Raw genomic sequence first — 27,859 nt, forward strand, 5'->3', positions numbered from 1 at the left:
TGACTTCACGTCAGTGGTTCACGATTGTAAAACCGGGTTACGTTACGTCGTGGACGATGGTCGACGTTGAGCGTCTCACGTATACCACCACCAATTTTGCAATTGAAAGCTAACTCTCTTTTTCTCTGAGAATTGAGACGGGAAGCTGGACTACATACTACGTCGTCTTCTCCATGCACACTTTAACATTTGGTTGCAAGACTGTGCTACATAACAAAGTGAATCTTTGCTTCTTATCTTTCGGAAGTTTACGTGACTTGACGTACCTCGTCATAACTCATACGGTGCCGGTAACATAGAACATATTTATACCACGTAAGTTAATTTTGAGTTCACCTTATATTATTAGGCTAGGACGAAAAGTTGTTTTTTCGATAAAAGGTTGAAACGAATAGGATAGAATTACGACTTGTATTTTCCGACAGTTCGACCTAGGATATTGTGGTGTTTGTGGGTTCTCCGTCGCATTTTGGGAAAATACTTTTTGGGTTTTTCTGTTGTGTAGGGCGTACCATTATTACATTTTGGACTTAAATAATAAAATAGTTTTGCCATTTTTTATTGTGTGCTTCAAAACATTTCTGACATTCATTCTGTTAGCGGGTAGGCTAGTGAGTAATAGTAAACCTCACCCTTACATCCTACAATTTAGGAGACCACAGGGTGAAAGCCGGGTTTTTGGGTTGGGTAAATTCAAAGCAAGTGAAATACGAGGACCTTAATCCCATTGATGTTGTTAGTCCCATTATGGTAGGTTTAAGGTATGTGTTGAAAATAGGCGGTAATTCTAAGCCGGCTGTCCGCGGTGAGCTAGACTATGGCAATTGACGTTTTCTTATGTTATTTTACTTGCTTTACAAAAATTTAAAGTAATATTTTGTCGGCCGGCTGTAATAAACTGTAACTGACCTTTGAAGACTACACGACTTGTATTACCTATGGGGTGGGTCTAAGCCGGCATTCCAGGCCCCCTCCATAGCTAATCGGCAAAATTGTAACCAGTAAACGCTCCTAAATATACCAACCTAACGTACCTAGAGGTGTTTTTACTGGTTACAACGTATTAGCTATGGAGGGAGGTGGGGGCTTGCGGAATGCCGGCTTAGACCTACCCGTGTTGGGTACTTAAGAAGTCTTCAAAGGTCAATTACAGTATATTTACAGCCAGCCGACAAAATATTACTTTAAATTCTTGTAAAGCAAGTAAAATAACATAGAAAAACGCCTAATTGCCACAGTCTAGCTCACCATGGACTTCGGCTTAGAATTACCAAATAGGCTAATAGTCCTAGGCTATGTACCAGGGTAAGGACCTGGTATCCTAAGTTACAGTAGGTGTGGTTGGGTGGGGTATTACGGTAATGAAAAGAACATCAGAAATGTTCAGAGCACACATGAAAATTTAGGAAAATTGTATTTTCAAGCCCAAAATGCAATCAATGTTTCGAGCAGAGTTTTACAAAAATGAATTATCCTTCAGTACACACAAGGCCCAGCTTAGGTACAGGTAAATCACAGGTGGAATATTGATTAGGTAAGCCAGGATTTTCATCAGACACCTTGTCAAGAAAAGGTCCACAAGACCTACTGGGACCTGTAATAGACCATTGAGCATAGGCTGTAGCCTGTTTCAAGCCTGCTTGTTGGGTCACCCAGGCTAGATAAGAATTAACCTAACACCTTAGGTTAGGTTAGCATAGATTGATTTAAGGAGTAATTTGTGTACAGTATTAGGAAAAGTAAAAGGAACCAAGATCAGCCAAAGCAAGGAGTCTAATGAGCAAACTTGGAAATGATAATGGGTAGAGCTTTCGGCTAGCATGCAGTTGGCCCAGCTTTTGACTCTCCGAGTGGCCAATGAAGAATTAGAGGAATTTATTTCCGGTGATAGAAATTCATTTCTCATCATAATGTGGTTCGGATTCCATAATAAGCTGTGGGTCCCATTGCTAGGTAACCAGTTGGTTCTTAGCCACGTAAAATAAATCTAATCCTTCAGGCCAGCCCCAGGAGAGCTGTTAACCAGCTCAGTGGTCTGGTTAAACTAAGATATACTTAACTTTCTTCTATTGGCTAGAAAGTTGATAAAACTTAGTGACAAATGAGGTCATTGTGTATGAGGAGCAAACATTAGGAACAACAGACTGCGCATACCCTTTATTCACATAAGTTGTCAAGGACATCAAAATCTTGGAGTTGTAGCCTACCTCAAGATGTTGGAAAGATTGAATGAAAATTTAGAAAATATATGAAGTCCTCTTACATTAATTTGTGAATGGCTCACTTGTATGTAAGTTGTGCTTCACTTTTCGTAACAAAAAAAAAAAACTGCAGTTATCGTTATCTGACCATTGGTGCTAGACTGCGTCATTCTTTCCTGGTGTATAGGCCTATCTTCACTTTAGATTTTGTGGTATGGTACATTAACATCACTAGCTCAATGAGTCTTTCTAGTATCCTCGGTTTTTGTAATTACAGTGCTATCTAATTACTTGTCTTGGCAGTTGGAGATTTTCATTAGGCTACATGTAAAATAGGCCTACCTGCCCTGCTTGGTTTCCCACTCAAGTCTGAGGTGTAACCTTAGAACCGATGATTTGAAGTGTTTTTCAGACTTTAGTCTAGCCAGACCTGTTAGATTTTGAAAGACAGTCTAAAGTGGAGTGAATCTAAGATGCACATCATTTCCATTTAAGGGCAAACTAAGCATTTTCAGGTGCTGTCTCTTATAGCCTAAGGTAGTGTTAAAATGCTATTGTACTTGCATTAACCTATACTCATCACAATAGCCTGATTATAGAGCGTGTTGATTTTAAAATTGTTGGATCCTCTCACTCTGCAGTAGACAAACAAGTAGGCTTGTGCTATCCAAATTTAAAGCATAGTCATGCTAATTAACTTGCATTCAGCTCATGTTCAGATATGAGAGTCTCCTTGTACACTGGACAGAATGAAACGAGTGTCTCCTTGTACATTGGACGCATTATTTTTTATATGGCCAGTCGAAGAGATTTTGAGTATTGACCCAACCAGCCCCAGTGTTGCCATACACCAGTACACATCTAACTGATGGTTGAACATAAAGAGAATGAACACAGTTGCACATAGTGTACTAATAGATTTTGCAGAGCATTGCATGCATTCCATTTTTTATCGCAAATTTTTTCATTTTTCATGGTAAGAGTCAGCTATGCAAGAGTCATCTCATTTATTATTACTTCATATGTGTGTAAATAGTTTAATCAGACTATGTAGGCAAATCTGCAGACTCACAAGGATGATAAACTAAGGAGTTTTGATTAAATGTACAAAAGAGTGGACAAGCTACTGAGTATAGTGCTACAGCATTGTATTACTGTTTTAAACCTGATTTTGAAAGTACTTTCCTTTGTGAATGTGCAAATAGCATTGGCTGAGTTGAGTTTTACAAGAAGTCTTGGTAAAAAGAAGGTTTTCTTTGCCCTAGAGTTGAGTTGAGAAAGAAGTAAATTTTTCTCATGCATTGTGTTTATTAAGGAATTACTAAAATTATAATAGGTAGTTAACTGATTTTAAAATTGTGATTAGCTAATGATTGTAGTTACCAACTTGACTTCAAACCTTTAGCCTTACATGTTGAAGATTTGGGGTAAAATTCAGTGTAGGGAAATATGCTCAACCACAGAATTGAGAGATTAAGATGCTTTCTGGAATTATTTGAAAAATGCCATTTTAGAAAATATTTTGTTCCATGTCTTATAGTGTTTTTCTTCACACTGTATGTATGGTAATTAAAAATTCTTTATACTAATTCTAGAACAGAAGCTTGGGTACAGGTGTTTGCTACCAGTTTTTTAAGAAAATGCAGAACACAATTCAAAAATATAAATATATGAAGAAATATAAATAAAAATTTAAACATGAGCTGACTTCATTTAAAAGGAAATATGAAGGTTAAAATGTAGAACTGACCATGAAGGAAGGTGTTACTTTGTACAGAAGAAATTTACTGTAAATGTCATAACAATTGTTTATTGATTTTACTCTGAGTAAAGATGTATAGCCTATAATAAAACCAGAACCAGACACCTATGAACTTTTCAAGAAACTTTTATGGACAGGTGTCAAGGAAGCATATTCCAAGAGGAAGCAGAAATAATTATATCCCGTGTATCACAGACCAAGGTAAAGAGATTTATAAGGATTACACACAAGCATACAATTTAGACCCATTTGCCCAAGACACCATTGAACTAGGAGAGCTGTTGTTGGCCTCTGTAGCCAATGAGAAAAAGGAGAGATGGCAAGAACTGATAACCAGCACAGATGTGACTTGGAACAGTAAGAAAGCATGGAAAACAATTAGTAAACTGAACTCGGATAAGAACACCCAAACAAGAATAGCTGCAGTAACACCTAACGCAGTAGCAAAACAACTCTTACTTAATGGAAAGCCACATGACAAAGAACTAGGATATCTCAAAAGAATGAAGGACGAAATGAAACGTGTCGTGCAAGAAAATAATGAGGATTTTGAACCATTCACTGTTGAAGAACTCCAAGAAAAGCTGCTGGGCTGGATGACATTAGATCTGAAGATCTGAGATAATACTGCACTTTGGTAGCAGGACTAAATCATGGGTAGTGGCACTTCTTAACAACTGTGCAAAAACATTCCAGATCCCAAAACTATGGAGAAGAGCTAAAGTTGTGGCCTTACTACAACCTGGCAGAGACCCAAAGATCCCTAAGAGCTATCGGCCAATATCTCTTCTCTGCATCTTATACAAACTGTATGAACAAATGATAATGGCCCGCATATCTCCCACAGTCGAAGAACAACTGACACCAGACCAGGCAGGCTTCAAGGCAGGAAGATCTTGCTGCTCTCAGGTACTTAGCCTCACTCAGTATAGTGAGGATGGCTTTGGGCTTGGGAAAATCACAGGGGCAGTATTTGTTGACCTAACAGCAGCCTATGACACCGTGAACTACAGGGTGCTTCTTTTGAAACTTGCCAAAGTTATTTGCAACTCATGCATTGTGCATATCATCCAGTCACTGCTGAGTAACAGACTTTTCTTTGTCGAAATGGACGGCAAGAGAAGCAGATGGCAAAAACTGAAAAATGGCCTCCCACAAGGGTCTGTGTTGGCTCCCATGCTTTTCAACATCTATACCAATGATCAGCCACAGTTTAGAGATATCCATAGATTTATATATGCAGATGATCTGTGCTTAGCCATCCAGTCAGATTCATTTACTATCATTGAAAGCAAGTTATCAGATGCTTTGAAAGATCTCAATGAATACTACAAGCAAAACTTTCTAAATGCCAACCCAGACAAAACACAGGTATGTGCTTTCCATCTTAAAAACTACCAGTCAAGAAGGGAGTTGAACATCTCATGGAATGATAAGAAACTGAAGAATGATAGCTTCCCCGTCTATTTAGGCGTTACATTAGACCGAACACTATCTTTTTTGGGAGCATGTAAGGAAAGTAAAGGAGAAGGTAGCTACCAGGAATAACCTCCTTAGCAAAGTTGCCAGTTCAAATTGGGGAACAAATTCTCAAACCCTAAGACAAACAGCTCTGGCACTCAACTACAGTACACCATTGCCGAATACTGCTCACCAGTCTGGGAAAGATTATGTCATTCCCATAAAGTTGACGCCGAACTCAATCAAGCATGTCACATAATTACTGGTGCCTTAAGACCAACACCCCTTCCGGTACTCTATAGATTGGCAGGCATTGCACCACCGAACATCCGTCAAAGAGCCCATTCAAAGACCCAAAAATATAAATGAGAATGATAAAAGGCACCTTCTCTATGATCACCAGGTGGTTAGACAAAGGTTGAAATCCCGCAAGAGCTTCATAACCACCACCAACCTTGACCCCAGGGAGTCAGCAACTTACCGCCTAGAACGCTGGAGAGAAACTGACCACTGCCCACAGGGTGAGGCCATCCAGAGCCCATGTAAGTCTCTTCCCCATGGTACAAACCTCACTCTTAATCGAGCAAGAGCTAGAATTGGAAGGACTGGAGACAATCTTCAGAAGTGGGGTCTCGCCCCCTCTGCTGAGTGCCCGACCACATGGATTACATACTTAGTGGGTGTGAACATGGGCCAATCTGTACACATTTGGACCTCTACGAATGTAATGAGGCCACTATGCAGTGGATACAATGTTGGCACAATAAGATATGATGATGATGATGACTTTTTAATTTTTGAAGATGATTTACTTCTTATAACTTCTCACAAGTGGAGCACCTTTCACACTCACAATCAGGGCTGTATGGAGGAGTATGGGTTTTCTTCTTGTTGCTTACATTTTTAATTGTTTGTCAAAGTTATTGATCTTCAGATGAGAATCTTGAAACAGTCACTTACCTGTAGACTTTGACAGATTAAGTGATGGAAACTTAGTGTTTGGTAACACTGTATATATGTTTTAATATTTTTTCTTCAATTTTCAGGTGTGTTTAAAGTTTTTGAATATCAAAATTTTACAAGTACTTCCTTCTACAATGCGAAGAGTAGCAAGCAAAGCTCTGAGAACTGCTTTTCGAACATTTACATCAGTAAGTGCTGTTGAAGCACCCAGAGTGTCAAGATCTCATAGGTATTGTATGTTGTTTTACTATATAACTGATATAAAAGCATACTTTTTATATTGTATATTATTGCAGATTTTATATTCACAAGATTTTTCTTAGCAGTATTCATAACTTCATATAGATTGTTTAGGATGTTTGTGGTTATTTTGATATTTTAAATCCATGTAGTAATTTTGTTGCAGATTTCTAGGAGCAACTCTCATAGCTTCTGGAGGAGTATTACTGTACACCTCATACTCAGGATGTGTTTCTGCAGCACAGAAAGCTGGAAACATGGATGTCACAAAATTTATGGCTCAGCCTATTACAAATTTGGAGGCTCTGGAGGCTACCCCTGATGACATGAAGACAAAAATGGAATTGCTCATCATGAGGATACAGGTATTGTTAACTAAGTGCCCCCAGTTCTTTGAATGTCATTTAGGAAAAAGCTGACACTTAAAATTTGTCAAATGTTTATGATGTCCTGGAGAAATTTGTGCCAGAACTTGGACTGAACAGATCACCAAAGGATGTAGTGTTGTTTGTTAGTGGTCTACAGTTATCTTCCCACACTTCTTGGTATTTAACACCATGAAGACTACCTAAGAATTGTGTATTTCTGTACTTGGTATTGTTATTATTTTTCAAAATGAAATAAAACATTAATAAGGAGCAAGCATGAAAGGCCACTGACTTTCAGAGCAAGTTTCCACAGGGAGAGGGATTATTAAAAAAAAAGTAACAGGAAAGGAAATAGCTTTAAATAAACTTATCAACAGACAAATAAAAATTACTTTCAGAAATAGCAATTAAAGTCAGAAACCAATGCTGCTTGGCTTTCAAAAGAAATGTTATTGCTTCTCTTGAATTTATGAATATTGGCATGAATAATACTGTAGGGAAGACCATTCCAGAGTTTTCTGATAAATGAATGAAGACATGGTTCTGATAGCATGGCAACATGTCACTGCAAGAGAGCGGGTATGCCATGCTATGTAAAGTGAGCAACATACACTAGTTTTTGAAGCAAAGGCACTATAGTGTCAAGTGGGAGAAGGGGTAACTTCTCATATTTTCATAGTAATTAGTCCATAGGTCAAAAGAAAATACTGATTTTATGGAATGAAATCAAACTTCCCACATATGTTAAAGGCTTAGACAATTGTTACTCTCTGTACTATAAAGTTGTTACATTCAAGAAACAAGTATGTAACTGTTGTTGACAGCCTGCCTCTCTGTGTTTGTAGCATCAAATTTTTTTGGTCAAGAAGACTTCAAGGCCAGTCAACAGACTTAAGAACTCACTCTTCCTTATGTAAGACCCTCTTCAGGAATGATACAGTATTCACAACTCTTCAATCCATTAAGAAGTGAAACTTTTAGTCCTCGGTCAATGTACATGGTGCGTACCACAGTGGTGATGTGTCCTTTGGAAAATTCTTTCAACTTGGGAATTGTCTTCCAGTCTTAATCTCTTGCTCCACAGTCCCTCAAGTCTTCAACCAGATCGCAGCCCAAGTAGTTCTGTGGACATATGTCCTGTGAATTCAGCTTCAAAGGTGATTGATGTGCTTGTCCCTTTATAGAGGTAATACAGTGTGCCATGTGTGTTGCAGGAAAAGCAACATTGAAGTTCTTTTCTGTTTTGTTTTCACCACAACGTGCATTTCACATCTTTCAATTTTCATTTGTTCCCTTTGTTTTTTGCTTTTGCTTTTGTGGATATTTGGTTTCTTAAGATTTTATCTACTGTACTTTAAAATTTTCCCTTGTTGAAGATTTAATTCTATAGGTCAGCCCCCTGAGAGTTTAGAAATTTGATTAATTGACTTGTATAATCTTCCTTATGATGATAATTATTGTTGGGCTGATTTGGCAGGTGCTAGTTATGTTTTACAATGCTACACTGTGCTATCAAGTTTGTGGTATTCCACTTTTAAAAGGTACCAGTCTACATTGGGCAGTCATGCATTCCAAAGAAATTTACAAGATATAAAAGGTGTCTAGATGCTGAAACAGTCATCCACTCAGGGGAAGGGGACAATCTGTGAAGTCTCATAGGTGGTAGGGTAGAAAGTGAGTGGAGTACTTTTCCTTGCCCCAGCCTTTGGTTTGGTGATGTCTCCACATTACATGAAAATTTTCATAGAAAGAGAGAGCAAACCTTTGGCTGAAGCAATTCATGAAGTAAGGGTATGAGATCCATTTCTTTGCCATACTGCCTTGGCTCAGAGAAGTACAGTATTACTCACTCACCAAAGGGCATTTGCATGCTGGGTAAGCAATTTGTTTGGCAGTGGAAGTTCTCTAGTGTTTTGCAGATGGTCAAGAATTTGACTGGAGGATGGAAGACAGTCATCAACCAGAGCTTGCCACTGTTTTATCTCCAAGACATTCTGGAAGACAGAGACAGAGGTATCATGGCATCCATTTACTTTAAGGATGTTTAATTCCAGATATCCATTTGTCTTTTATAAAAAAAAAAAAAAGCTAAAATTGTAATAAAAAGCTTATTCTTATTTAATGATCTTCATTTTGCCTGCTTAATACACCTCATCTTCTGTAACATTTGTATGTCACAGTTCCACTATACAGTAGTTTCGTTCTGAGGATTGATTTTGCTTTGTGGGATATTCAGATTACAGAGGATGTCAGTGTTATCAAGGTCATTGTTCTTGAATTAGTTTTAATATCCCAGTTAGTTAAGTTGTGGATGTTGAGCAGATGATTCATGTAATTTTCCAGCAGTCAAGTTTTCTTGTTTCCAGAGATATCTCCCTTTGAGGACTAAAATCTTTCTCTAAAGTTCCTGGAATAACAGATCAATTGACTTCTCTGTGTTCACTTAATTCTTCTCTTCACAGGGATCTTATGGGATTAACTGATTCTTTTACAGTTTCAGTTTATGAATTAGGCTTTGAAGAACATACCTGACCGTGTCAGTACAGTATCCTGGAATAAGCATCTCTTTAAAGATCTCGCATGGGTTAGATCATAATTCCTATCTTGAGATGGCAGTGCCTATGTAGACATTTTCAAGTGAACACTGCAGTGGTGCTTTATACTGACGTCAATGTAGGATCCACAAATCTGATTTTTTATTGTTTAATCTACTGTAACTTCAGCTTGATGCCAACCATGTGATCCTTAATGAATTAAGAGGTAATGAATTGTAGTATTATTGGAAGTTAGTCATTTGTAAACAACAGATTGTCTTGTGTATGAACACAACACTTTTTAAGAACTTTTGTATGCTTTATGAATACAGCCCTTTGTTTTTCTTAATTTATTGTAGACTCCCCCATGTTTTACAGTATTATAAATAAATTTTAGACCAATGAGAGATGTTGGAAAATATTAGAATGGTTCTGTTTCATTAATTTGATTTTATGTATGTTTATTAAGATGAATTTGTTCTAGAGGGGTGATAAATGAAATATCAATTTTTTTAATTATAATACTCTCAGATTATCATTAAGAAATTTTGAATGACACCGTTTTCCTTTTTTTCTGTAGACATTGTAGTTTTTCATGAGTATATGTTCCTAATACAGAAAGAGTTCTGCCAAGCTCTAGAAAATGAAGACGAAGATAATTCCAAATTTATTGTTGATCGGTGGAGTCGGCATGATCCCAAGGAAGGTGGAGGGATCACGTGTGTTCTTCAGGATTCCAAGACTTTTGAAAAGGCTGGGGTCAATATCACAGTCATGACAGCACCTCTTTCCAAACAGCTGCAGGCTAGCATGAGAGCCAGGTAAGAATTAATTTATTTTTTGGAATTGCTAGTTAAATGATTTCCAGATTATGTTTTCTAATATGTTCCCCTGACTTGTACATACCTACAATAATTAAAGGTGCAACCGACAGTTTTATTGGTCTTCTTGTTTGAACTGTTATTATTTTGTACTTTTGTCATTTATATGGCAAGGCCTTTGACTACGGTATATTTAGTTAAGAGTAGCTAGAAGACCTGCAGAGCTGTCAATGTGACCTTACTACTCCAGTGTTAATTTGCCTCAAATACTTTATCCATATTTGCCTACTTTTATATTTAAGTTTTATTCAGATTTGCTTTTGTAATATCTTTATTCACTTTGTGAAATTTTAATCATAGCTTATAGTAATTCTTAGGTTTGAAATTGTGTGGTGGACCCCTGCCTATTCGTGGTTTGGGATTCGTGGCTTCACCTATTCAGGAAATTTTCTGTGGAATGTATATACACATTATTCACAGAAAATTTGCCTGTTCGCAGTATTTTTCATAGAGAAATATTCACTAATTACTGTATTTTCATATAATTTTTGTGACAAAATGCACTTTTTGTGATAAAAATATTAAAGTACTTGGCTATAAGTATTTATAGAAGGGTTTTTTGGTGTTTGAACTATCAAGATAGGCAGTTATAAGTGTTTTTAGAGGGATGTCAAGTATTCATGGATTTTAGCTATTCGCGGGGGTGTTGTGGTACTCATCCCCACAAATACTGGGGGTCGACTGTATTTAGGGTAATCTTTAGTGGGCAGTATATTTATGACTGACAGACAATATTGTATTATTTCTTGATGTTAATGTCTGTGTTTTTAATTTTTACATTTGTATTGGGTTTTTTGTCTTCTACTCATTACATTTGAGTATTTAATGATACTTTAAGTTCATAGCAGTTGTTCTGGATATCTTAATGAAATATACAGCATGTTCTTTGTCATTATTAATTGCTAGTTTAGCCAGACTGTTGACTTGAAATACCTGAACTCTCATATGGCTGGCATTTTTTTATAAGAAATTTTTGACAGCTTATAAAAAATACTAACTTGAACTTACGGCTGAACGCACAATGGCACAAAAGTCAACACTATGCAGTGTATCTTGATGTTTCCAAATTTTGCAATGTTGTGGGATTTTCTGCAGTATCTACTGATAGGAAAACTCAGTTCAGCTTACCTGTTATTGCCTCTGTTTAAAAAAAATATATTTTTTTGCAGTTGTCTCTGGTATGAAGTTTATTAAAAAGTCACCTTCACAAAGGTTTGTGATATTCAGTGATTTTAAAAGTACCATGATACCATTCAAAAATGGTTAAAAATTTTCTTCTTCGTCAGATCAAATACTCTGAGAAATTTAATGTTTTCCAAAGAAATGAAGTAGATATAAATGCTGAACTGGGCTGGGTTGTTTTTCTTTTGGACTTTAAAGGTAATGAAAAATGTAGTGAAAAAAGCCAAATCTGCAAATATTGATTAGATCAGAGATAAAGAATCTCATAAGGATAATGTGACATTTGAAAGTCCTGTGCAGTTAATAAATAGCAGACTTTATGAAATAATGAAGCTGCTCTAACAAAGTGAAGTAGATTAAACCCAGGTTACGGCGCTAATCACTTAAAATAACCTACACAGTAAGTAATTGTGTTATCTTTCTGAGATTTAAGGTCATCCATTTAACTCATGGTTACCAAATGGCCACCCACATGAAGCATTCCCAGTTTTGTAGGAATTCAGTTAGACATTAATTGTAAAACATGATTTATGAGGCTGCAGTTACTCAAATTAATAGCAAGTGAAAAGTCTTTGGCATAAAAATTAAATCAATTTATTCAGAATCTGATAATTTTGAGTTTAGGTAATTAAGATGTAAATTGTAAGAAGAAACCTACTAACCAGCCTTATGCACGTTAGATATTTTGACTGTCCTCTGTTTAGACTATGGTACTTTAATAATCACTGACTGTTAGGTGTGAAGCTTTATGAACACAGGAAACCATTTACAAATCATCCTAGTCTTGTACACTGTTTAGAATGGGTTTATAGGTTTTTTCAGCTTTGTAAACAGATTTTGTGGTTGTAATTACTTTTTCAAAGAATTTACATTAGAGGATGGGGGGAAACATCATGCAAATAAGTTTACTCATTTGCAAGTTTTATTTACATTTTAAATGAATTACAGTAGTTGCCATGTTTAATTTTATTGTATTGTTTTAAGTGGTTGTGTTATTTTGGAATTATTCTTTTTTCTTTGCAGGGGAAAAGAGTTACCAGAGGATAAAAAGTTTAAATTCTTTGCTGCCGGCATTAGTTCAGTTATTCATCCTCGTAATCCTCATGTTCCAACTATCCACTTCAACTATAGATATTTTGAGATGCAAGATGAAGATGGTAACAACAAACATGTATGTTTTGAAAAACTTTGCTCTCTACAAGAATTATTTCCATATACAGTGCTGTAGTTGTATATATCTGGACAAATTTTTATAATTTTTTAATGCTGCTTTTCTTTTATGGAGGTCTTCTTTTAGTTTAATTTTGTACAATATGTTTGGTGTTCTATCATATTTACTTAGTGTTGTTATACTGTATGAGAATGGAGAGTCGGTTCATTTGATTATGGTATTAATGATTCCCCTTGTATATTATAGTATCTATCATTTTAACAAATTTTAAATCCAGTAATGGTGATATTGACTAAATGCAACCTAAAGTACTGAAAATATTATTAGTGCCAGTCATCGTTTTTCAGATAGGTTACTTGAGGTTCTTTGCAGTATCCCTTCTGTCCCTAGCTGCAATGTCTTTTATTCCTTTATTATATTATACCTCCCTTTTTTTCTCTTTCTTCCATCTTACTTTCCACCCTCTCCTAATGATTGTTTCAACATTATTTTCAGTAATAAATGACTTCATAGGTCCTAGAGCTTAGCCTTTGGCCTAAATTTTATACTTCAGTTTCACTGAAACAGTACCCTGTGCAGACATATAAGGAAGTTTACTACCCACAATGTACCGTGTGCTGTACCTCAGGTTCTTTGCAGTATTCTGTTAGACTCCAGAAATGGATTTCTGCCACAGATCCTTCATCTGCTATATAGTTCTTTCCACCTAGCTGTCCGACTTCTCTAATGACGTGAAGTTGAATTGTTACCAAGTTTAGATTTACCATGCTTTAATCTTGTGCTTGCCTTCATGAAATTTTCTTATTTAGATTTTAGATGGCATTTTAATTCTAAGATAATGGCAGACCACTTTTCATTACATTTTCTTATTTAGAGATGGCATTTAATTCTAAGATAACGAAAAACCACCTTTCATTACATTTTCTTATTTAGATTTTAGATGGTATTTAATTCTAAGGTAATGACAAACCACCTTTCATTACATTTTCTTATTTAGATTTTAGATGGCATTTAATTCTAAGATAATGATAAACCACCTCTTTGGGGATTTGAACAGTGACCTGTAATTTGCCAGTCAAGTGTCTATAGCGTTGGCTTGGCACATCACAGGTCAGCAGTTCACCTCCCCAAAGAGGAGGTTTGTCTTTTTTATCTATTTCCAGGTGAGATTATCTGCTTACAGTGCATTTACTGTAGTCTTAATGTGCCCATTTTTTATATATTTGTTTCCCTTCACTTAAGAATAACCCCTTCTGGCCAGTCTTGTGACAGTACAGTAAGTGTGAATAAGGTTTGGGAAATTACAGAAGAAATAAAAACTTATGTATTTGGTGCATGATCTGGCAAACCTTTAACAAGTCTTTTTCATGGTTAACCCTTAAACGCTGGCGGCGTTCGGGAGCTAGCGCCAAAGCGGAAAAAAATTTTTTTTCAAAAAATCACAGCACGCTTAGTTTTTAAGATTAAGAGTTCATTTTTGGCTCCTTTTTTCTCATTGCCTGAAGTTTAGTATGCAACCATCAGAAATGAAAAAAAATATCATTATCATATATAAATATTGGAATATATGACAACGAAAAAAAAAAACTTGTATATAATTGTATACAAATCGTGCTGTAAGCAAAACGATTAAAGCTAATGAGTTAATTTTTTTTAGTTGTATTGTACACTAAATTGCAATGATTTTGGTATATAACAGATTGTAAAACGATTAAAGCAACACAGAGAAAATATTATCACAAAATGATGCATGAATTAAGTAATCGCATGGACGTAAAAAAAAGTTTTTAAAAAATTCACCATAAATCGAAATATTGTGCTAGAGACTTTCCAATTGTTTCAAAATGAAGGAAATTGATTGAATATTACTAGACTGTAAGTTTTTTAGCTTACAATTGCATTTTTTTACCATTTCGATCAAGTTAGAGTTGACGGTAAAGGTTGATTTTTTTCCATTTATCGTTATTTATATGAAAATATTTCAAAAATAGTAAAAGCTAAAAGCATGATTTATTTTTGTTGTATTCTACATGAAATTGCGCACATTTTGATGTATAACACTTTATGTAACGAATAATATAAAACGTCGAAAAAATGACGACAAGGTGACTCAAGAAATGCTAGGATTTTTAGCGGAGTTCGCGTCATGATGGAAGGAAAAAGTTTTTCAAAAATTCACCATAAATCGAAATATTGTGCCAGAGACTTTCCGTTTGTTGCAAAATGAAGGTAAAGGATTGATTGTTACTAGAATGTAAAATTTTGGCTTACAATTGCGTTTTTCGAGCATTTGATCGAGTTAAAGTTGACCAAGGTTGATTTTTTCTATTTATTGTTATTTATATGAAAATATTTCAAAAATGGTAAAGCTAAAGCATGATTTATTTTTGTTGTATTCTAAATGAAATTGCGCACATTTTTATGTATAACACTTTATGTAACGAATAATATAAAATGGCGAAAAAATTACGACAAGGTGACTCAAGAAATGCTAGGATTTTTTGTGGAGCGAAGGAAAAAGTTTTTTTCAAAAATTCACCATAAATCGAAATATTGTGCTGGAGACTTTCCGTTTGTTGCAGAATAAAGGTAAATGATTGATTGTTACTAAAATGTAAGAATTTTGGCTTACGATTGCGTTTTTCGAGCATTTCGTCGAGTCAAAATTGACCGAATGTTAAAATTTTGTCAGTTATCGTGATTTAAATGAAAATATTTCAAAACTGTTAAAAGCTAAAAAGAATGATTTATTTTTTTGTTGTATTCTACATGAAATTGCACACATTTTGATGTATAACACTTTATGTAACAAATAATATTAAAGCGAAAAAAATTCGACTAAGGTGACTCAAGAAATGCCAGGATTTTCAGCGAAGGAAAAAAGTTTTTTCAAAAATTTATGGATGCCCCTCAGGACACCCGATGCTTCCTAGGGTCGTAAAAGGCACGGGATGTGGTCCTTGGTCGCCTTTGGTCACACGTGGGCTTAACAACGCGCGCTGAGAAGCTGGGTCACTTTGGCTGCTGGGTCCTTCTCCAGCATCCCAGTCTAAAACTCGTCTCACACGCTCACTGCCGACAGGCAGTATGCGCCTTTCACGGTCCTGACGGCTTTGAGACATCTCTGCAAACATCCTGTTGCAGCACAAATACGCAAACACTCGCCAAAGTTCTGCAAAACACGGATGCGTCAAAAATACGGCTGCTCGCCACGCGGTCTGGCGCTGATGCTGTCTGGTATGAGAAGGAGGAATTCGCGCATGCGGCGTCTGGGTGGACGCTTATAAACAAAACAACAGCTTGATCCATGAACTCCCAGCATCCCTCAAGGCGTGATTTGAAACCTTCCGCAAACTAGGCCTATAATTATTTTTCCGCGAATATTTAAAAAAAAGCATTTTTAGTCAACGTATGGTACGTCCACTTGACATCCAACAGACAATTTTCGTCGACGTATGGTACGTCCATTAGGCGTTTAAGGGTTAACTGACAAATGTCACACTTGAAAGGTTTAGCTCTACTATTGTTCTAAAGATTTTTCTAAGTTTTGCAAGTTACTCATTATGGAGAAATGAATATCCATGGAAGGACTGCACATAATAGTTACGTGTGTATTTCTTGTAAAGGATACTGTTCAAAAGTCACATGGTAGAAAATACCACTTATATTTTTTTTTTTCAAAGAAAGTATTGAAGAATGGTGCAAAGATCCATTCTGCCTTGCACTCTGTCCATTCTTCATGATCTCTTCCCCTCTAGCTGTCCAGCTTCATTAGCTCTACCATGCTGAAGTTTTCATCTCTCATTAAGAACAAATACTCCAGAAAAGGCCCTTGAGGGTCTAAAAATGAAATGCTTTGATGTTGCTAAACTAAATTTAGTTTGAATGGTGTTAAACTAGTTTTAAGGCAGGTCATTTTAAAAAGACAGTGAGTAATTTTTTTTTAGTATTTTACATTTACTCCTTTTCAACAGTGGTGGTTTGGTGGCGGCACAGATCTCACACCATACTACTTGGTCGAAGATGATGTAAAACACTTTCATTCAGTGTTGAAAGCTGCTTGTGATACTCATGATCGTCAGTATTATCCAAAGTACAAGAAGTGGTGTGATGACTACTTTTTTGTTACATTTCGAGGTCAGTAGTACTGTAATGTTTATCTCACATTCTTTAATTCTTTTTATATCATTTTATATAGATAAACTGTGTAGAGGGGTTTGCCATCATTTGCATAATGGTTTTGGGATACAAGAATAAGTTTAGTTTGGTGTCATGTTTATTCAGTCATGTCAACTTTCATGGCATTTCAAATTGCAAGGAGCAAGAAGATTTCACAGTAGCAGCTCCCCCCATTACTTAGAAAAACATGGTTCTGAAAGAAACTTCCTTAAGCATAGTCGGAATGCATTAGAATTTATGCATTTTAGTTATGCATGAATTGGCCCACCAGTTCAGATCTCAGAGATTGAGGTGTGAATATGAAGAGAAGGGAAGATAGCCTGTGATCAGAAATAAATGTGGTAGAAGGTCAAGAGGCCCAGAATATCAGGGAGAAAGGGTGTAAATAAAGGCTTCAACCAGATGAGAATTCATGCAAAGTATTCAGGCAGAAAGTGCACATGACAGGAGAGAGTAGAAACTCATTTCACATCTAACTATGTAAAAGGAAAATATGATATAAAATGTTAATGATGATGATAAGTGTCTACTAATAAGTACAGTAGTATATATTAGAGAAGTGAGAGGGTATACTTAATGCTATAAAAAATTAATGGTAGGTGGTATGGGTATAAGACAGGTATATATCATCAAGTCTTTGTTCTTAGTGGACTAAATTAAACATAATTTGCTCATACAATAGTACTACTCCTTTGCTTTTTATGCACCTTTTAACCATTTAAGGTGCTGGACTTGGAGATGGGGCCATAACCCAATTTTGTCTACATTTATGGATTCAAAGATTGTTTTCTTTTATCATCTTCTATCACTCACTGTAAATTTATTTTTCATATAATACTGGTTTGGAGGTTATTTTTAATACAGTAGTCTGTAATTATACATTATTGTAACATCTTTCAATAACCTGAGAATAGTGATTACTTTTCTTAAAATTTAAAAAAAGTTATAGAAATTTAAACATTCTTTTTTCACCAGGAGAATATGGTAAATTTCATTTTCGTTGATATGTTTATTAGTGCTAGGTATGGCTGTTATTGCATACAAAAATTTTTAAGGAAAAATAAGCCAAAAGTTTTATGATAATTGATTTTGAACGGTTCATTGATAACTCTCTTTACCAGATCCTGTTTACAGGGGAATAGAGTTAAACCATCTCCAAATCTCTTTTGATGTCATCTTGATGATTACATAGGTCAGAATATTTGTGCTTGATTTTCTCATTGGAATCTCAGTAAATGTAAATTATCATTATTTACATCACAGTTTGACTTGTGGGGCATATTAAATTGTACAACTATATTTTGTTCATGAGACTTACCTGCCAGATATATATATCTGCCAGGTAAGTATGAACAAACTTTATTTTATCATTAAAATATCATTTTTTATTTATTTCCCATGTCATAATTTTGCTGTTTTAATACTTGCCAGGGGAGAGACGTGGAGTTGGAGGCATATTCTTTGATGATTTAGAAGGTGACAATGCAAATGATGTGTTTGCTTTTGTGAAAGACTGTGCAGATTCAGTTATACCATCTTACATTCCAATTGGTGAGTATTCATTAGAAAAGTGCTAGAATTATTTGGTAGATAGAACTGTTGAAATTGTTTTGATATAAATATTCAGTATACTAAAGCTGGCAGTACACCTCACAGGATGAGGCAGGATGCTTGCAGCATCCCTTCGGCCCCTAGCTGCGTCCACTTTTTTGCTCTGTTCCTGCTTCCTTTCTTCATTCTTGCTGTCTAACATCTTTGTTACTTCATAGTGCAGATCTGGAGTTTTCTCCCTGTTCCATCTTGAGATCCTTGTACTTCACATTCTTTATTTTCTGGATATCAAACCACTCCAACTCCCTTTTTTCACTGCCTTAAGTGCTGAATGGTCAAAAGTGTCCCAGTGCTTGGCTTGGCATAATAAATATCTTGAATCAATTTTCCCCATGGGAAGTAGCGCCATCAGTAACCTCATTTGATACACTGCAGGCATTGTCTAAAGGGTGTTTGCTGTTTCGTTTTGGAACAAGGCGCATCCACTTTTTAGCCTTTTATTTACTTCCATTCCTGCTTCCTTTCTTCAGTCTTGCTGTAAAACACCTATAACTGTTACCTCTTAGTGCAACTGTGGAGTCACCTTTAGATCCTTGTACTTCATCCTTGTACTTCATATCTTGGATTTTCTGGATCTCCTGTCTTGTGTTCAATCACTGCAATCCCTTTTGTCTGTCGTTAGTGCTGAATGGTCAAAAGTGCCCTAGTGCTTGGCTTCACAGCCTAAATTTCTTACATATCATCCAAATCAATAATAATGCTTATTGGCTGTTCAAGACACTTGTAGATTATGAAGGATTACAGATCAGCAGTATGCTACAAAGTATACTTGGTGCGTGTTTGCGTGTCTAATAGATAGTTAAAAAGAGTTGTTGGTTCTCTCATTTTTCTTTTATTGTGTATTTTGTTGCTCTGAATATTGATTTTTTCATTGTTATAGTAATGTCAATTTGTTATTCTGATGAATTGCCACTCTTTGTTTTTGCAGTAAAGTATTTAGTTTTGTGCATAATTATTAAGGTCTGTGCAAAAGATTACCCATTCTATATCTTGTTTCTCATTGAAGTTACGTTGCATCCTAAGTTTTTAGTTGTTTTACCATGTTACTAAGATATTTTACATCAGGAGGCCACTCTCTGAATGGAATGTTTTGTTGTAAACCACGTCTTTCCTGGGGATCTGGTCCATACTCAGGCCATTTTTGATGGGCAGATGGTGATAAGAGGAGGCTTGTAGATTTGTTTTCATGATGTCTTGAATGGTCAAAAAGATATTCCTGGAAAGGTTTTCTCAGGGAAACTTATAAACTTTGCCATCTCATTCTATAACATTCAATTGTGTTAACTTACATTAATATTTGACATCTTCAGTGATAGAGTTAATTTACCCATCAAATATAAGAAACATATATAACAGAATCAGGATACTTTACCCAAGAATACAGATGAAGTAAAAATTGCTTGCCTTCTGCTGATGCAGATGAGTGGACTACTTTCAACACTTCTCTGATAAACTTCAAGATACAAAAACCCACCTGTAACATACTTTACTAGCAACAGTTGAGAGGTCAGTTGTCATAAAACACACACAGCTTATGTCTGATGACAACTTCTATCTTCAGCTGTGTTGCATAAATTTGGTTTAGAAATGAATGAGAAAACGTTAGTTTCCTTTGATAAAAGACTATAGGAGAGTTCCCAGTTGGCAGAGGAAATCTGAGAAGCTGCTGGCATGAATTCCTTAAGACCAAATTATTTATGAACTGGTGTTGATCAAAGGCAGAAGAGTCCATCAAGCTTTGGATTTGAGTTTGTGGTTTAGTCATAGTCAAGTCTACTGCTGCTTTTGAGTTCCTGGAGCCTGTTAGCTTTTTTCCTGGCTAGCATGGGATCATGTAGGTCACTTCTGCCCCCTGTTACTCCCTTGGCTCTGACATCAAGGCAACTCTGGACTAGGTATTAATCTGTCTGAAGAGGAACCTTTCCACTGTAAGGGAGGCTGGAAAGAAACTGTGGAGCTTGGTAGCATGTAAAACTTTTAGAATGTAGCAGAAGGAAGAGTGTGAAGTTATATTGCTCACAAGGGCACTATGCAGCAAAGTTTGCCAAGGCATTGAATACAAATATAGCTGCTAATGCTGTCCTATATAAGACACAGGTGCATCATAACCAAAGCTTAAACCTGTTTAAATCTGTTGATGGTGAACACTGTGCCATGGAGGTGCCTAGAACAAAGGAAACAGATCCAGTGGGAAGTTGACCAACTCAACAGGAAAGACAGACAAAGGAAAAATAAAAAATGCTTGATGACTACCACACAAGTATTGTTATTATGAAGTTACCCAGACCACTAAGTTCAACTATCTGATGATAATAAAGGAGTCCTGTATTCTACATGACCTCTTAAGCCCCATCACAACTTTGCTTTGCACTTCATAAGCTGAACATAGCTAAAAGTGAGAAAGCCAAAATTGTAAGTACAGTATATAGTACAGTACAATATTTGTATGTTTTCCGTAGCAATTAAAATAAAAAGAACTGGTGGTCAACAATGCTACAGGCTTACCAACCAATTGGTGTTAAAGAAGAATTCTGTACATCAGAAGGTAATTCTAAAATTACTGCTTAAAATATAACATATTTTAAACTGAACAAAATATAAATTTAATGGGACACCATAACGCACAGCACAACTTCATTGTGGCATCCCTGTAAAGAATAAAACAGATGAAGTAAAACATAAAAAATACAACATAATTTTTCAACACAAAAGATTGAGACGTTAAAAAAGAAACCTATAATTCTGCAAAAGCTCTGCAATTATTAGTTAAGAATACGGCAGAACCTACCAGAACTTGGTACTGCATGTAAAGAAAGTTATTTGGTGAAAATTTTGACTACATTAATTTCAGTATAGATGTGCAAACGCAACCATTTCGAGAATTTTGGAGAATCAGAAAATGAAAGAACAGAATACACAATACAAATACACAAGGGAAATTTCTTGGCTGTCTATGAACTCGGGTAAAGATCAGGCAAAATATGGAATGTTTTATTGTTAGTCATATAGTGATTTTTTATAATGTAATATGAGCATAGAAATATACAAAACTAACTCTTTAGATGCTGTATATCGTATTCATTTCACTTGTTATTCATTGACATTTACTGGCGTGAATTTGATACCAAAACACTGGAGAACAGGAAAACATTACATTAGCTCTATGGAAGGGGTGTGTTTTCATCTTAAAACAACAGAACAACCAGGAAGAATACTTTCATTACTAGTATTTTGCTTAGCACCATCCAGTATGATGGTGAAGCCCCACTCAGCTGGCAATGAAAAAAGTTCCATGTGGAATATCACAAAAAAAATTTTTCATGCTGTAGTGAAATGAAAGTTTTTAGTTAAGAGGGGAAAAATTTTTACTTGAGAAGAGAATTACAGTAATTAATTCTGGCAAAATAATCAGCCAAAAAGTATAAGAAAACAAAATTAAGCCCCTTGGCTACCTGGAATCCTAGGAACCAGGAGGTTCAGGTGCAGTGCTGCCATTGAGCATACAATGTTCATTTGTAGTGAGAATGTATGTCTACGTTTTGTGTAAATATTCAGTTTTTTTGTAAAACCAAATAATCAGTTCTATTTTCACCTAGAGGATGCTATAGATCATTTGATATAGGAAGGTCCTTTAAGTATTTTTTTTTTTTAGGTTTTGTAACTTATTATCTCTTATTTCAATTAAAATATTTTGAATACAGTAATGTCTTATTAAAGTATATGAATTACAATATTAAAATCAGAACTATTCTTCATTGTTAGTACAATATTGTTCTTCTTTACTATGGAGCAAAGACCTTGCATTAACACCACTGGGCCATACAGCACAAATTTCGTACGTTCCATACAATAACTGTACAGATATCATTGTTGGTATGCTGAGTGTTTTTATAGTTATGTATTTATGTACATATTTACGTCAAATTTTAAAGTGTTTTTTCTTTTTTTTTTACAGTAAAAAAGCATAAGAATGATGCTGTGACTGAGGCAGAAAGACGTTGGCAGCTCTTAAGACGTGGTCGTTATGTGGAATTTAATTTGGTGTATGATCGAGGGACCAAGTTTGGTTTTGCAACGCCTAATGCTCGTATAGAGAGTATACTCATGTCTCTTCCTCTACATGCTGTAAGTAATCAGCATTAAGTGTATAACTTATGGAGTACCAGGAAAAGACTTACCGGTATCACATTTAATGAGATTTTAATCAGAAATTATAATTGATTATTTTGAAGCAAATATTTACTGTATTACTTTTATATTTATATAATTATTAACTTTTTAAAGAAATCAGAAAAAAATAGTGGTTTTTCTTCTGGGGCTTCATAGATTAGAGCATAATAAAGATCCCTGCAGCACCTGCCTCCCAATAGCCTGGATTCTTTAGGGTTTACATATACAGTAATACAGTTCCTTGCTGTTTCATCTCAGCTAATCGCCCAAAACAAAAAGTGAGTAGGTTTTTTGCTGGAGACTTGGGGATCCATATACACATGCTCAGGGTTACTGGCCAATGTCTGTTTTCTTCTGTCTTTCTTTTGGACAGAAACTGAATTGTCTGGGATTTCGACTACCAGATGGTTTAATTATAAGAAATGGATTTGTGTGAAAAAATAAGTGTTATTTTGTATATTCATCATTGATGAACAGTAATGCTTTATTGAAAAGATATGATATACTCAAGAACAAAACTTTGGACCAGACCTGGTACAGTTGAGAATGTTAAGTCAGTGGTCTGGTAAAGATTTTTAATATAATTATAATAATTAGAGACATACCTGTCTCCGGTAGCGGGTTAGTGCCATCAGTGCACCTCATGTGGTGTACTGTAGACATTACTTAAGGTTCTTTGCAGCATCCTTTCGGCCCCTAACTGCAACCCTGTTACTCCTTTTACTGTACCTCTGTTCATATTCTCTTTCTTCCATCTTACTTTCCACCCTCTCCTAACAGTTGATTCATAGTGCAACTGCGAGGTTTTCCTCCTGTTACACCTTTCAAACCTTCTTACTGTCAGTTTCTGTGTCAGCGCTGAATGTTCTAAAAGCCCCAGCACTCGGCCTTTGTCGTAAAGACTATATTCATATTCAGTACAGTATATGTTCGGTACCTGTCAGTACCATATAAATGGTATACATGCAATCAGAAAATTAGGACATTATGCTGATGGCAAACTGAACACAAATTTTGCCTGAGATGTATTTTAGCCACAAAATTATGATAATTTTGCAGATGTGCAATCAGAAATTGTTAATAATCAGGGTCAGGTGCATTGAAAGACTATTGCCAAGGAAGATGTTCAAATGCTGAAATATAGGTAGGAATCTTGGAGTTTGACATGGTTTGGTTATATGAAGAGGATAGAAGAGGAGCAGGTATTTAGAATAGTAGATGAGGAATTAACATGGTAAAGTCTTCTAGGGAGGCCCAGAAAATCATGGAAAAGGGTCTACCTGAGGACCTAGAGCCCCAGACCAGATGGAAATTCACTTAGAAAGTGCTCAAGACAGAAGCATTATTTTAAATCTAACCCAGTAGAGGTGAAAATATGACATACAAAAAAGGGTTATGATGGTGATTATAGCTTTTATAAAAGGCAGGTGAATAAGGTACTTAGGGTTCCTAGACTTTGACAAACCAGAGGTGTTTTGTAGATGAACTTGCACATTCTTAGGTAAAAATGAAAATGAAATGTAATACTGTGCTGCATACTCATGTTGAAATGTTTCGCAATTACTGTCGCTAATGATATAAATTAAGTTAGACCACCAACTCTCGTGTAAGGCTCATCCAGAGGATATGTTCTTAAGTGAGAGGTGAAAAATGGAGCAAAGTAGGTAAATGAGTCAGACAGATAAATAGGAGAAGACCAATGATGACAATGAGGACTAAAAGGAAGAATGTAATGGAGCTGCAGCTGATGTGACGCTGCATGTAGCTTGTTTAGTTAAGGTATCCTAACAACAATATAATTTTTCCAGAGGTGGGAGTACATGCACAAACCAGAACCAGGCAGCCCAGAATACAAACTGACTGAGGTGTTAAAAAATCCCAAAGACTGGCTTTGAAAAAAAAAAATTGAATGATTTGTGAAATGTAAGTGCTTAAGATGTAAAAAAATACTGTAGGTAAGTGATCAACACTATTTTGTGCAGTTTATTTTTATAGAGTGCTATTTATACATTTGAAGTGATATCCACCTGCAACTGTAGAAAAAATATAAATACTGTATCTATTTGGATAGATGTTACGTTAAGTTTGAAGGGAGCAAAGTTGTGGAGTAGGTAGAGTTAAGCATTTTTGTATTTTTTTTATTTTTACATGGTATTTTGTCATTGTTTTTAGTAATGTACTTACAAAATGCTATCTTCTATGCATATCAAAGAACTGATATTATGCTATTGTATTGTTAACTCATGGCAATTTACAATTAATTTAAGGAACACTAACAAGGAAATGTGGGCAGGGATAAAACAAACTTTCTTTTTGCAATAATTGATATGATTTTTTAAGTTAAGTGTTATTTATTTAATTTATAGGATTTTTTTGTCAGGTACACATTTAATACAATAAGCGTATAAAACTTGATAAAGATGAAATTCCAAGGAAGCAAAATACATAATTTTAAAATTAATTCCTTTGCATCAAAAATACAAAACATCTTACTGTAATGACCCTTACTTACTTGTCAGATTTGTTGTATAGGAACTCAGATTGTTTTAGCAGTGGTCTCATAAGTAACTATCACTGCAAGTTTTCATTTTGCTTAAATATCTACTTGAAGTATGTTCCTGTTAGCCAACTTCAGACCAGTTCATGAATCACTGTATACTACGTATTGTGAATTGTGAACTTACAAAATTTATGTGCAAAGGATCTTATAATTCCAATATAGGAAAGTGAATAGGAATGGAAGAATTCTAAAGCTTTTTTTATATATTGATCATTGATTTCTAATTGACAAGTTTATGAACAAACTGCTGCTCATTCTGATAGATAGTAGTTAACTCAGCAGAAAATTCCTTACTTCATGCTTTATTTTTGTTAATTAGCTTTAAAAATGAGATGTGTAAATACATTTTGAATTATAGATATGGTATGATTAGCTATTCTGGGATAAAATGGTTGACATTTTCCTTACCCTATCTATCAGAATCAAGTGAAAGATGATATTTAGTATGAAGGATATGGGTTTTACAATACAGCCAAGATATATTTGTAATATTTGATGGTATAGTTTCTCATAATGATGCAGTACATTTCAACCTTAAATGATAATTTCATAATAGAACAAAATTTTATTTTAAAAAATCTTTAAATTATATTATTTGTAAAATTTAGTGTGTAATTCAGTGTAACTAATAGGTTAGTTCACAAAATATAATTAATGGAGACGCCATAGCTACGGTTTGCAAGTATCTAAAACACAAATGGAGCATAGCCTTATTTTCTGATGGCTTTGTTTTATTTAAAGAAATAGAAAGCTGATGAAGCCTATCCTCAGAATAATTGGATCTAAATACGATTAAAAGCGCTGCACTTGAGGTATTGATAACAATAGGTATTGGTAGCAACAATGATAAACTCACACCATTGTTGATTAATGACTACTGTTTATATATATATGTTGGGCATAACCATACTTTTAGCCCAAAATATCTTTTTACTTTTTCATTTACTGCTCTTAATTGATAAGGTAGTGTCAGTCATCGTATGAAATCTGTTGTAAACCAAATTACAGTATTTACATAAGTGATGATTATAAAACCAAATGAAGGCTGACATTAAGAAAAAAGTACATATAGTGCTGCACAAACAAACTACCATCTGCTAGTGTTAATGAAATTCAGTGATTACTCGTTTCCTTGGAAAGTAACAAATTTAATGGGATGGTGCATAAAATGGTATTTTACCATTTTTCTAGAGTTAGTTTACAGTAATGAGGAATCCCATAAATTGGCAGAGAGATTATGTAATACATAGGCATGATTTTTATTTCTGCAAGGCATTGTGTTGTTGGGGACCTTTATACAACATAGTTTGTATTTGAACTTTAAAAACTTAATAAAAGCCAATATGCTATCTATTGTGATACTTTATACTGCTATATATACTTGCCCTAACCCTTCAGCTCTCTAGGAATAAAATGGAATTTTTTTTAACTCTTAAAATATAAGCTCATGGCTGTTATCATGTTAAAATCATATTTTATTAATAGTACTGTATTTAGCTCTAAGATTTAATAAATTTTCAATAGCACAATCCTAGCAAAGGAATTTCTTGTAGCTATAACAAAAATATTTTAAATAGGAGAGCGTTGGCTAAAAATTTATGGAAATTGAGTGCATTTGTGTCCAGCACAAATTGGAGTTGGGCAAAATGGTAACCTAGTAATTTTCATGACACATTAGTACATTAACCAAAATAGCTGTATTGTAGACCTTGTCTAGGCTGTGTTAGAGCTTGGTAAAGCAATGAAGTTTTAAATTTTTCTTGATTACACAGTAACTAGTTGACAAAATCTTAGAATTTATTGAAGAAAAACTTGTCCATAACATTTTTTGTCATGAAGCCTAGAAAATTAATTGTGTTGACTTCTGAAATTTGGCCAAGGTAGCTTAGAAGTCTTTTTAGAATCAACCATATCTTGGTTGCCTAGTTGGATAGAAAAAAAGTAGTGCCTCCATTTGCTACTCAGTAGTGTATCATATTAGACTGTTGCACAATATACATGGTAATGTTGAAATCCTCTTTTATTGTAAGGTAGTTGTCAGTATATTAGTACTCTAGTTGTGGAAAGTGGTATGCACTTGCTCATTTTCCATTGGTGCTAAGTATTGAAATTGTAATTAAAGTGAAAAATTTACTGTAGTAGTCATTTATATAGTACTTAATGTAGCATTTGTAACAAGTAGCCATGACAGGTTGCAATATATTTTAGTGGTTTGGTAAATCTGTATTTAAATATTTGTAATTTTATAACATAAATTGTTGTCATTATTTTTGTATTTGTCTTACACCTTCACAAACTTCTGGCAACTACATAATTTTGTTGTCGGAAAATTTATTGTTTTCCACTAAAGAAGAGACAGATTGCCCTCAGTTGATTTGGGTATCAGAAATAAATCTGCCCTCCAGACTTAGTGATCTTATATTAGATACAGCATCATTTAGTACATCTTGCTTAGAAGATTATTTCATATTAAAATTTACTCTAAGGGGGTGTTTCTGGAAGATGCGCTGCTTGTGAAAGGGGGTTGGTTTTGGAATCTATAAATCAAATTATCTATGAATTTGAACTTTTTAATT

The 27,859-nt window shown here is 35.1% G+C and overlaps 1 protein-coding gene across 1 annotated transcript; it reads left to right on the forward strand.

Annotated features, from left to right (window-relative positions):
- Positions 1 to 27,550, forward strand: Coprox (oxygen-dependent coproporphyrinogen-III oxidase). The gene is made up of 9 exons (XM_067094900.1): positions 1 to 315; positions 6,471 to 6,616; positions 6,794 to 6,992; positions 10,148 to 10,350; positions 12,616 to 12,763; positions 16,738 to 16,900; positions 18,374 to 18,493; positions 22,509 to 22,678; positions 24,532 to 27,550. The coding sequence occupies exons 2-9, from the start codon at positions 6,522 to 6,524 to the stop codon at positions 24,616 to 24,618; spliced, it is 1,185 nt and encodes a 394-aa protein (XP_066951001.1). The 5' UTR covers positions 1 to 315; positions 6,471 to 6,521; the 3' UTR covers positions 24,619 to 27,550.
- Positions 27,551 to 27,859: the final 309 nt, after the last annotated feature.

This window comes from Macrobrachium rosenbergii, chromosome 51 (genome assembly GCF_040412425.1).
Source record: "Macrobrachium rosenbergii isolate ZJJX-2024 chromosome 51, ASM4041242v1, whole genome shotgun sequence".
NCBI classification, from domain to species: domain Eukaryota; kingdom Metazoa; phylum Arthropoda; class Malacostraca; order Decapoda; family Palaemonidae; genus Macrobrachium; species Macrobrachium rosenbergii.